The sequence below is a fragment of the Sparus aurata genome, chromosome 24 (assembly GCF_900880675.1).
Source record: "Sparus aurata chromosome 24, fSpaAur1.1, whole genome shotgun sequence".
Lineage (NCBI taxonomy): Eukaryota > Metazoa > Chordata > Actinopteri > Spariformes > Sparidae > Sparus > Sparus aurata.
The window spans coordinates 3,000,422-3,013,465 of record NC_044210.1 but is presented as its reverse complement, the minus strand read 5'-3'; the positions used below and the strand labels follow the sequence as shown (position 1 = coordinate 3,013,465).

Here is a 13,044-nt window from a genome sequence, read left to right as displayed (position 1 = left end):
AAGTGTACATTCAGAGTGCCAGCACTGTGAAGAAATGTTGAATAGTCAAAACAGATTTTTGCCATTAAGGATTGGTTGAGGAAAATGACATCACAAGCCTCTCTCTCACTCTCTCTCTCTCCCTCCCTCCCTCTCTCGCTCTCTCTCTCCCCCTCTGCCTTGATCTTCCTCTCTCTCTGTCTCTCACACTTCTCTCTGTCTCTCTCTCCCCCTTCCTCTCTCTCTTTGTCTCCCCCCCTCTCTCTCCCTCTCTGTCTTTCTCCCTCTCTCCCCCCTCTCCCTTGATCTCCTCTCTCTCTGTCTCTCACACTACTCTTTGTCTCTCTGTCTTTCTCCCCCCTCCCTCTCTCTCTTTGTCTCTCTTTGTCTCTCTCTCTCTCTGTGACTCTCTCCATCTCTCTCTCCCTCTCTCTCTCTGTGTGTCGCTCGCTCACTCTGTATGGACGGAGCGCTCCGTGGTGCGCGTGAATCCGTGCCTTATAAGATTTGTTTCCCGACACAATCGCTGAGTGATACCGAGTTATAAGTGATAAGTTGCTGTTGATTTTCTGTGTGTTTGGATAACAGATCCCTCTGACAACCCGACTGACTGATACACTCCAGTGAGGACAGCCGCACATTTACACACTGGTTAATGTCACAGCAGAAAGAGAAAACCCACAACAGAAGAACAGGATCATCGACAGAGAGTGAAAACTGTGACTCTCCGCCACACAGCGGAACAATAGTCAGTTAAGAAAGAACTGGATAACTGGACATTTTTTATTTTTATTTTTTATTTTTTTGGTGCGACGGCCAGTGGACAACTTGGAAAAAGGGAAAGTGGATAAGAGCAAAAAGCGGAGGGATAAAGGAGAGAGGTCTCAGGTTGGCAGTTGTTGATTCACCGCCATGCAACATGAGTAACGACAGTAACGGAGTCGGGGGGCTTCAGTCCCCCTGGAACTTCACTGGTAAGTGAGAGGCTCCATTCATTTTGTGAACGCACACAGTTCTTAATATTGGTTTTGACCATAATACAATCAATCTTAAGTGAAGGACAATGTGTTAATTATAACCCCAGGGTGTAACAACAATTTAAAGAATAGAAATAAACTAATAATTTAGGCTATTTAAAGCGAGGTATAGTGAGTTTGATTGGCCCCTCACTACATACCTACTGAAGCATTATCGTGCCCTTTGTTAAATACAGCATGATAGATGTAAAACATTCGTTTTTATAAATGTTAAGGAAATGTAAAAAAAAACAAAACAAAACAAGTAAGTACAAATACATGTATAAGTAAATAGGCTATTGATAAGTAACAACAAGTTTCTCAATATGCCAAGCTATAAGTCAAAATGATTTTATTTTATTAATTAAAATTATATAAAGAAATGATGTGGTCAACATTTTCACAGCAAACAGGCTAAATATGTGGTGTAGATAGGTGTTGTGGTAATGTTTCAAATTATAATGAACTTAATCAAGGCTGATAAAATCCAAGGAAACCCTTAATTCTTGACACTGATATGTCCGTGCCCTTATATCGAATAAATGACTGGATAAGTTCTCTTGGATCAGCAGGTAAGTGATAATGTGATATTCATATAATCAGTAATCAACATCATGTTGAAAACATCAGTCAGAATATGTTTTTTTTTTTTATGATTACATCTACATGGGAGAAGGTTATGTTGTCTTTGGGAATCCAATTTCAAACAATGATAACAGCAGCTTTCTCTCAGGGCAGAAGAGGAAAAAATGGAGATGAAGAGAGCGGAGTATAGGATGACAGGAGGTGGTGAAGGAGGATATAGCCAAAACAGTGACTGAGAGAAGACGGACAGAATTAGGTTTTCATTATCGAGCCTGATGAAACTCCCTCACTCTCCTATTTTTCCCATCTAGTCTGCTGGTTTTCTTTTTCCATCTCTTCTTCATTGCCTCATCCCTCCATTCCCGCCTCTTTTTATGTCATGGAATATTGAAGCGACAAGGCTTGAAAATTTGAGAGACATTAATCCAAAGTGTACAAATTGACTATACAATATATAAATATGTATGGCATTATAAGTGTAAATACATGGACATACGTCAAATTTGCTCCAACGCAGTTGTCTGACTTGTTAGTTCGAGGATGCCACAGTGTTTGTGTGTGTGTTTGAATGTGTGCTGATGTGAGAGACTCACCGACCTAAAAGATATGGCAGAGACATGAGGGGGACATAGGAGAAAAATGTGAGAAATGCAGTTTACAAGCCATGAGACAACACTCAGTGTATAACACTCACTACTTAACATCATCACTTTTTCTTGACGTTTAAGCGATTACTCAGTTCTTTTTTTGTTAGAGTGCATGATGCTGAAAGTAGTCTCTCTGACTCACTTACATGCACTGTTTGGAGAGCATAATATTAGATACATACTTTTCCAAAGTGCAGGTCACTAAAACAAGACAAAAACAACAACCTCAACAGTAAAGAAAATATCAAAGACACCTCAGTGGTTGTGTCACAGTGGATAGCTGTTTTTCTCAGGTCACTCAAATCAAATCAGAACAATTATATTTATGTAGCCAAAAATCACAAACAAACTGTAAAGTGAGCGGCATCCTCTGTCCTTAGACCCCCGATTCAAGTGAGGAAAAACATGCCATTATAAGAAAAAAACCCTTTTAATGGCAGAATAAAAGATGGTACAAACCTCAGAAAGAGCCACAGAGGAGGGATCCCTCTCACGGACGGACAGACATGCAATAGATGTACAGAACAGAACAGCAAAATCACGATTTAGGCCAAGGCTTCGCCAAGTGGTGCCCGAGCCACACAACCTCCGCTCCAACGTGGTGACCTGGAAGAGGGCAGGCCGCACGAGATAATGAGCAGTAAAAAGAAAGAAAACATCAGAATGAAGAGGCATCAAATTTGACAGAAATACAGATATAAGGAGATAGTAAAACAGAGGACAGTAATGATCAAGTGGAGCCTAGGGTATGACGATCCAGATCCATCAATATGTGAGGCGGCAGGAGCCTGGAGAGGTAGATAGTCCCAGAGGCCCCTGGTCAATCAGAAGGGAGCCTGAATGAAAAGAGAGGAGTTTTTGCAGAGGAAGCCAGAGATGAGTACGTTTAGCCACAGTGTCAAAGAGAGATCTAGGGTTGTGTTTATTATTGCTTATTAGGCCCGAGAAACATGCTGATTTAGCAACATAGAGAGCACGCTTATAGTTTAGTACACCATCACACCATGCAAGATAGAAAACTTCCAATTAAGATTTTCGCCATGCACGTCGCAAAATTTGATATTTTGGTATAGACAGGTGCCCCAGAATCAAGGAGAAACAGAAGTACTGTGTTAAAATCATTGATTAACTTTTCCGCAGGTTCTGTAATGGTCGCAAAAGAAGCCAAGACCTCAGGCAATATTTCGCTGAGTTCCGCTACAATTGCCGGGCTGATATGACGAGAAAACATTTGTGTCACCGGTACAAGGACAGGCTAATGACACTTGTAATGTAATAAGAAAGTGGTCCAACACTGCAGAAGAGACGGAAGCGACATTCAGGGATGACACGTCTAACCCATGGGAGAGGATCAAGCCCAGAATGTTACCACTGGATTTAGTAGGTTCATGAACAAGCTGAATGAAGCAAGAAAGTTCAAGAAGTCCCAGAAAAGCTTTACTTAGAGGGCCAGAGGGCTTATTTAAGTGGATAGCTAAATCCCCCAAAATTAGGATCTTGTCTGAACGCGTAACAAGATCTGCAACAAATTAACCAATTCTTCAAAATACTCAGAGCAAGGCCCTGAAAGTCTATAGATTACCACCACGTGAAAGCCAGTCCCCTGGACAAGGCCATTCCTACTTGACGAGGATGGTTTTAAATGAAATAAAGAAGACCAAATGAAGTAAATTTAATATCCTGGTTGGATCACCTCCCCCCTTTTAAGAAGCTCAAGCAACATGGGTGTAGTTACTGTGAGGGGGGGAGGCTTAATGTAATGGCAGAAAAATATAAGGTTTCAGTCATGTTTCACATAAGCCAGCTCATGTTAAATAATCAATTCATTCATCAGTAAGGTTTTGGTGGACAGTGATCTAATATTAATGAAGCCAAATGGGAGGGTTTTAAGCTCATGGGAGCACCAGATTCCATTGACAGGCCATTTAGCAGAGCTTATGGTAGATATTAATGAACTGGAACAAGGTACCGTTTAGTAATAATATGTTTTGGCTGCCTGTGCAGGTAGTGATTAGCTTTGGTATTTTATTATGTAAGACTATATAAAGTGGTTGCTGAGACATTTCCCCACTGTCAGTGCTAGAAATCCAAATTTGATTATTGTGATTTACACATTTAGCCTAGGGGATGATTCAATGAAAGAGTGGCGAGTTTCAATGTTTTACAAAGCCATCAGTTTGGGATTCTGCACTATTTCCCTGACAAGCCGTATTAACTCGGCTAGTGGAGTCCACACCAGCACTGACTGTATCACTAGCAGGCTCTCTAGTCACCTGTGATCTGCCAAATGCTACATCCCTCGTGTCAAACCTGCTTCAAACTGCATTGCTGACTCCTGGAGGATGAAGGACTCATCAGGTGGAGGTGGGAAGAGGGCCAGTTATCCACGAACCTGTGATCCCTGATCACTACAGTGACGCACCAGCCAGCGGTTCATAGCTGTCAGCCTACTGTACGTCTCATCATTACCACGCTGGCCTAAGGGACCAGAGACAAGCACTGTCAGCGGGGCAGGCGAGGCACGAGAGCCAGAAGGACTAACAACTTGGCTAGCAAGGACAGAAAAACGGTTAGCAGTCGGGACGGATGACTGCTGACCAGGCCATACAACCGTGACTTGCTCTGGTGCCGTCTCCCACGTCGCAGGGACAAACTCCCCAGCAGCTGCTGACGAGGTTGAGCTAATGCTAATCTAGCTGGACCTGCTATCAGGCAGTGCCCATGGTTCTAACTGAGAGACGCAGCTCTAACTCACCAACACATCTCTTTATCAGAGAGGGGGTGTCTCCTCCCATCTAGTCGAGCTGGGTTTTCCCTTCATCCCCTGCCCCACATACACACACACACACACACACACACACACACACACACAGCACTGCATTTTCATGATAGAATGATTGGCAGCTCAGAGTTTTAGATTAACCATTGGGGGGTTGATTTAAGAAACCCCCTCTTCTCCATTTTCTGTGATTCTTCCCCTGTCTCCTCATCTCCATCAGCAACTTCTCTGTTCTCCTCGCCTCCCTCAACACCTCTCATGTCTCCTCTCTTCCTCCTCCTGCTCTCCTAATTCTATCCTTTTTATCACTGCTCAAGCGAAACACAGCTCCCTGTAGTGTAAAGGCATGTTTGTGTGTCTGTGAAAACATACATAGTTTTGTGTGTGGATAAAGAATTTCGGATGCGGGTGTGTAAACTTGATGAGATATGTACGAATACTTAGGATTTAAGTCTTCCAGGTCATGGCAATTCTTAATGCTATATCGCAGGCAAAAGTACTTGTCTCCTTGCAATCATGGCTGCACTGAACGGAATAAACTGTGTTACTCTGCTTATGCCTGGGTGTTTGGTCAGCCACGTCTCTGCCTCAGTGTGTTGCTTGGTTTGAAATGAACTAGGATGTGGAGGTTATTGAAGATCCTCCTGAGTTTCCCAGATATTCCTGCAACATGGACAAGGAATGATGATGTTGTTCCATTTTTCTTTCTCTTCCTCACTGTCCTTCTGGATCTATTAGATGTTTTGACAAAGGTCCAGTTAGGGTAGCCACAGGTTTTAAGAGCTCCCTTGATGTGCTTCTGTTCCACCTCCTTCCCCTCCGTCTTTGTGGGCATGGTTAAAGAATGAATGAATGACTTTATTTCAAACCAAAAATGAAAACAACTCAATAAAAAACTAAAAAAACTAAAGTAACAGAAATGATGGTTTAGGTTACCAATAAGCAAAGCTTGTGCTCCAGTGGGTGGTGATGTTGAGGCGTCTATCTTCTTTAATGTGTACCGCATACTGTAAGAAGAGCAGATTGTCTCTTCTGACACCATCCAGCATGAACTTGATGTTATTGCCCACAGCATTGATGTGTCTTGTGAAGGCTTCAACTTCCATTTTCTAATTTCGACCAAGGTGTCTTTCACATGTCTGAACCAGTGGCAAGGATCAGTTCCTGTGGAGCTGATCAAGGATCTGCTCTCAACTTCCATGTTGAGATTGGCCACTGTTGGAGACACTAGTGAGCCCATGGCACAGCCATGCTTCTGTCTGTAGAAACCATCACTGTACTGGAAGTAGGTAATCATCAGGCAGAGGTCAAGTAAGGCACAAGTGTGGTCTGGAGTGATGTTGGTTACCACTCCTTGGGTGGGAATGCATGTAAAAAGTGAGGCGACATCATAAGCAACCATTGTTTGAATCCAGTGTTTTTTCTCTAGTCTTCTTGGCGTAATCATGAGTGGTGTGGAGTTTTAATCATCAAAGTAGTCAGGCTGCTTGCTAAGTGTCGGATATATTATGGATAACTGATTTGATGTTGCTGTTGGTGGTCTGAGTGGTGTTCCTTCTTTGTGTACCTTGGGGAGTCCGTAGATGCATGGGATGGCTTCCCCAGGGTACAGTCGGTTATACTGTGGTCCGTCCTTTTCCAGATTTTGCAGATATTATGTAAACTTCTTTTTATAGCTTCTGGTAGGATTTTGCCTTAGTATCTCATAGATAGTAGTATCACTAAGCGGATAAATGACTTTGGTGTGGTAATCCGCTGTGTTTAGCACCATAGTACATATCCCTTTATCTGCCGGCAAGATGGTGATGTTCCGGTCTCTTTTGAGGGATGCCAGAGCCTTCTTTTCCTCAGGGTTGAGGTGGGAAGGGGGTGCATTCACAGTCATAAGAAAACCTCCAAAGAGAGGTGGCCAGGAGGCATCCTAATTCATCCCTGAACCATGCCCAAATCATCTCAACTGGCTGTTTTCAACATGAAGGAGCAGCAGCTGTCCTCAAAGCTTCCTCCAGAAGTCCATCCTTCTCAGCCTATCCCAGTCACACTGAGTCAAAGTTCATTTCGGCCACTTGTATCCACAGTATTCTTTTGGTCCAAATCCAGACTCTTTCTCCTCTGTGGGGATGTGCTGGTCAGGTTAAGGAGCTCCTCAAAGTTCTCTTTCCACTGCTTGACCGTATCTCCAGTCTGCGTAAGCTGCTCTCCACTCCCATTGAACACATCCTGAGCCAAGCCCTGTTTTTCCTTACTGAGGGAACCAGTTGGCTCGACTTCCCTGAGACAAATCAAAAATCCTCCATAGCCTCCCATTGCATCGCACCTGCTGAAGCTGTAGTCCCACTGGCCCTTCTGGTACATGGCTGCTGGTTCAGAAGTCCCTTGGGCACAAACACATAAACTAAATGTGCATTACATCGACCAAAGATAAAAGGCCTGCGCTTTGCTGTGCTATGCTTATGCTATCTAGGCCCAGTTCAATGTTACCAGTCTTCGAAGAAAAGATAAAGGTGGTTGCAGGAAAAGGTTGGGATTCCAATGTTGAACAATGCTCTTCTTGCTGAGCATGGTCTGATGAAAGTCGGCAGATGAGGAAACAGTTCTCTACTTTCCTTTGCAGGGATAGCTGCATGGTGCTAACTTGCTTGGTGTTCCTCAGATTGTGAAGTTAGCCGCTGGTGCTAACTGATCTGGAATACTGGCAGGACCTTGTGTTACTGCAGTGAGGAGAAATTATTTGGGCCTGCTACAAATGCAGCTTGCAGCTCTCAGGAGCTGTTTGCAAGAAGTTTGCCAACTCTTCGTTAAAGTATTGTGGTACAGCATTGTTTTCGTATTTTAGTTTAGTGACTGATTAAAGAATGGCATTGTTAGGATTGTTCTTCAATATATTATAGGAAAATTGCCAAAATGCCATACGCAAAACTACAGACGAGACAAAGATCAAAGATCTGTGTAAAGGGAGCTTTGGTGCGGGTAGATGTGAATGTATAGCATGTTGTGTACAACAAAACAATAGAAATATAAAGAGTGTAGGGAGACCTCCAACATTAAACTGTACCAGCATTATGCAACACTTAGAGCAGTGAATAACCTACCAGAATGAATGCATACAGTACTTTATTAATCCCAAGAAATGGAAAGGGGACCTGACTGATAATCCTGTCATCCTCTGACTCCACTCAAAGAATGTGTGGCTTCTCTCATGTCATTCTAACCAGAATAACTTGGTCTAAATTTGTATAGTTTTGCTATGTTACAAAAACGTATCATCATGAGTATATCCTTCCACAGGTACCGTAGAGCTTGCTGTCGGCCTCTTGGAGCTATGTTGCCTGACACCCTTAATATGGGCAGGGATGGGCGACATTTTTTTTCCAGAGGGCCATACCGACTTACAAAAATACACACAAAGTGCCAAAAATTGGGCAATGGCATAGAAACATTAAACACATATTGCTAAATTATGTTAAACTAAATCTAAATACCAAATGCAGCGATGAAGGAAGAAAAGATCATGCTAATATTAACTATTCATAAACAAACATGTGGTCCTATACTTCATGTTAAAGAGCACATTAACTTACTTTAACGAACCTTGTTCATCAGAATGAATTATAACTGTAAGATATTAATGAAACATGAAAAGCAATGCCTACCCACGTAATTTCGCCTAATGGGAACCTTTGAGATGGTCACCTCTCTTTTGCAAGTCAAGAGTCAAGCGATAAGGCCAGGTGTTAATCAGTTAGTCGTGATCCGTTATGTGACTTCTTCAAATTCAGTCATGTTTCCATATTGACAACTGCTCAAGGACTTTACATTGACTGCAGTCACTATAATAACTTGTAGCTTGAGGTGAGCGAGCAACAGTCAAACTGAGGCTTATTGTCCAATTAAATATATGACAATTAAATATATGCTCTAATGTACTGAAAATAACAACACTGTGCTTTATTGTTTGCAGTGTTACTAATTACCCATTTAATAATATAATAACTCTGTTTCAGTCTAGTGGTAAATTAATTAAATCAAATGAAGAAAATGTTTTGTGAAAATACTACACTTAGACAGCAAGATAAATGGAATTCCACCAGGTCTGGTGCAACAGCTTAATTTTAACTTCCTGCCCCTGTTATATTGTGATCTTTTCAGTCTTGGTGTGAAACTGTTTGTGAAAACACAGTGTTTTAATTAAAGAGTGAACTAGTAACGGAAACAGCAACCCAAGACTCCCTTAAAAATTGTGTGCTTTCAAGAGTTGTTGCATGAGGAGAAATGTAAACTTTGTGAAGTGGCTACGGTAATTTCTAAATCATTTGGCATTAAAACATATATTAAGAGGTTTCTATTCTCTGTCAGAAATGTCAGTTTGACGCTGCTTTGCTTTAACAACCTGTTTGTTGTCTTGTTGGGTTAGGAGAAACCCCTCCTCATTAGCTTAAATCATGTTTTGTCACTGCCCTGAGAGTTTGGTGTTGCTGTCTGATTCTGCAGACAGCTGTCACATTCAAGAGGTCAGCACTCAGTTGAATTTATTTTCGGTCATCCTGTACTAGTTTGTTTTCACTTCAGAAAAAGTACAGCTTCTTCCGTGCTTCTTCGTATTTACGTTTACGAAATTTTATGATGACATTTATTAAATGCAGTGACACTGCGCCCAAGAATATATCATATCAATGCTGAAAAGTGTGTCATTGTTCAGCATTCTGGTAGGAAAGAGTTTGCTGTGCAGATGTGATGTCGATCACTGTCATCAGTCAGCAGAGTTCTGAAAGTGAATGAGTGGCAAAGGGCTCTGTATTTAAACTGTATATTGTGTGTGAAAGAAATGGTCAAACTACACGAAATAATTTGCTTGGCAACTGTGTGTAACTTCTGTTAGCAAAGCAGCAGTAGGCTGGTAACACCATGCAAAGGCCATCATAAGGCTTGTGTTTTCCTCTGTGTCTGTTTGTTGGTTGGCTGGTTTGTCAGGACTTAAAACAACAGATTTCCATGAAACTTGGATGGAGGATCAGTCTCTGCCCATAAAAGATCCCATTAGCTTTTGGTGCAGATCAGCATAAAGGGACAAACCCAATCATTATTTATCAGTTACTGTCTCTTTGCAAGGTTGTCATTGTAACTCCCCAACATTCGCTGTATTTATCCATGTTTATGGTCAGAAGTTGGTTAGATTACACACAAATAGAAAGTTGGTTGAATCTTTTCTTTTATTCATTGCCAATTTGTAATTTGATTGTGATAGTTGACTTCACATAAACCTCCGTCTGAACCTCCTGTTTTGAGGGCCAAGTAGCCCTAACACTTTGCACGACCCAAACAAGAGTGCTAAGTGGTAGGGGCAAGAGGTGTATTGGGATTGAGTTTAAGTGTTGGTTGTCTGAATGAAGAGTAGTGAACACAGTCCTTTGGTAGTGAGGGCATATAGCAGTGGAGAGAACAGAGGTCGTGACTAGGCTGTGGATCAACCAGATTCATTTTTACCAATTCTTTTTTATTTGTATTGAAAAGTCAGAAAATCCTGATGGAGTGCCGTTACATCTTTAACAACCTGCAGTTGTGCCATCATCTGTTACACGGCCTAGTTTTGAGGATACCGCAGTTGTCATGTTGCGTTTGCTGTCGTGGCTGTGCATGTGTTGTCTGAGTGTGAACTTTTATAATGTTTCAGACCCTGATGTTCACATTCTTTGTGAGCTGGCATCAAAATGGGCACAGAGGGATGTGAAGTTGGAGAGAGGGGAGGATGCAGAGGGGCGATAGAGGAATTAGAGGGAAGGGGTTTGGGAAGAGGCAGAGGGGGATTTATGCCAACTGTTTAAAGCTAGAGAGGACAACTAGTCTGATAGAATTAGAGCTGATCGTGGTAACATTGCCTCGTATTTGATTAATCCCTTTAAACATCATTCATTAAAAAAAAGACTGTGCTTATAACGAGATCTAATTAAAGCCATCACAATGATCTTTTGAAAACTTAACTATAGGTAATGTAGATTCTCAAATAGTGTCAGGTGTTATTTCTTCTTTTACATGTGTTTATACGATTTAATCAAGAAACCTTTAGTCTTATCTGACCCTGTTTTCATTTGTTGATGCAAAGCCAACACTGCATGACTACCTCTTGGTTTAATAGATTCATTATATATACATCCAACTGTCCATCAGTAGAGCAGAAGCTTAACGTACCTTGTAGCTCATTGAAACTGCAATTGAAATGTATTAGGTAAAAGATTGGTGAGTGTGCCATAATTCTGATAATGTATAGATAGAATTGGTGACATTTTTCATGCAGGCTGTTGGTTGGAGGCTCAGTCAGTATTTGAATACCATCTTAATTGAATGAAATAAGAGTTTATGGTAACCAATATACATTGTACTACACTCGTCCTGTATTATTTAGATAGTTTAGATACTTTGATGTCTGAAACCTGACCGATACACTGGATATTATTGAGATACACTTGAAGTTGCTAGATATGACATTTGATGGCGCCTAATAACTTCCACTGTTATAATGAGCCAACAGAAATATCCACTGATGGAGACAGAAAACTGAAGGGGTTTTTTTGAGACACAAACATGTAATACCCAGCACTGTGACAACGAACTGTAGACAAGGCCAGCTCGAGCAGAACTGTGTCTCGGCAGCAGAATCTGTGATGAGACACTGGGGAAATTCATTGGAGGAAATAATACAGCAAAAGCCATCTCATTTTGTCCGATTAGAACTTGTGTTGCTGAAATTGTTAGTACTGATTTTTGTCACGAAGCAATACTTAAATAGCATCCTGTAGTACGGGCAGGAGTTGGAGTTGAAGTGGCTGAGCAGGGTGGGGAAGAAGCCTGGGTGTTGAGCCTGGATTTTGCATTAAGCTGCCTAAACTTTCAGGTGACTTGCATCTAAATTTGCTTTTCCATGTCGTTTTTAGACCTCTGTCCACAACGAAACACCTAACAAACAACACAAAAACTGCTAAATGTCTCCATTTTCACCCTCTTCTGACTTGGCAAACACTAAAACTGAATCACATTGTACATCTTGTAAGGAGTGGAACGGACTGGCCCCAGAGAACATCCACTTAAGCTAAGTTAATTCCAGTATATCAAGTGTTGACTATAGCATGAACATTTCATGAAGCTTGGATGATGATCCCAGTAGGTCATGACAGGTTCCTGTTTAATGGGGAAACATCGAAATTCGCAGCTCTGATTAAAACCAACACTTAGCATTGCAAAGTTGTTTCACAACAAACTAGCTAGCTTAATCAGAAAAATATAAAATATATTATCAGGCAGCGGAGGATCACAGGCTATTTACTGCTGATGGTTCTCACATATATATCGGTTGAGACAGGAGGAGGAAGCCACACAGAGGCACTAACCTGGCTTCTAGATTCACCCTCCACAACACGTGGCACCATGACACTTATAGATGCTCTTTTTGCCACTTGTCACTCGAACGTACTGATTTCCCCCGGCTCCGAATGATCAAGCATTTCGGATATTGTGCAGAGCAGTTTAATGTCACATTCTTGGTCCATTATTTTGCGCCCTCTGATTAGGGTCAGAGCACTGAACTGTGAGAGGACCCTCTTGAAATGCAAGGAATTATTCTAACTTTACTTTACAGTTAAGATTATGGTAACTTTTTATGGTGGTATCTGCCCCAATATTCACGTTCGTTAAAGTGAAACTCTCGCCAAAAAGCAACCTAGGCTTTATTTGTGATTGAATATGAGTCAAACCTTCGTGTAAAAGCATAATTACGACGAAAGAGGCACTTTTAAGATTTACCATAGTTACGTTTTCGGGCAAGCTAACTACTCACCGTTGGAGCTGGATCTCCGGCACGCCGCCGTCATGGCAGACAAAAAGTGTCGATCCCCAAGTACAACCTAACAGGCAGGAGAGTAATGGACACTTTTTGTCTGCCATGACGGCGGCGCACGAGTTGTCCAAAAACCTTCTTTTTAGTAAACTCTGTGTACACAAACAATGTTCTCAATGCTCGTGTTCATGTGTAGAGACCCTGGTGATG

General features: G+C 41.7%; 1 protein-coding gene across 1 annotated transcript in view; it reads left to right on the top strand.

Moving 5' to 3' along the window:
* The first annotated feature begins 399 nt into the window (after nucleotides 1–399).
* The window catches only part of chrm4a (cholinergic receptor, muscarinic 4a), a 32,791-nt gene continuing 20,146 nt past the window's right edge, over nucleotides 400–13,044 (top strand). The window contains exon 1 of the mRNA XM_030409910.1: nucleotides 400–953. Coding sequence (XP_030265770.1) covers nucleotides 899–953 — 55 coding nt within the window. The 5' untranslated portion in view covers nucleotides 400–898. The remainder of the gene's footprint in view (nucleotides 954–13,044) is intronic.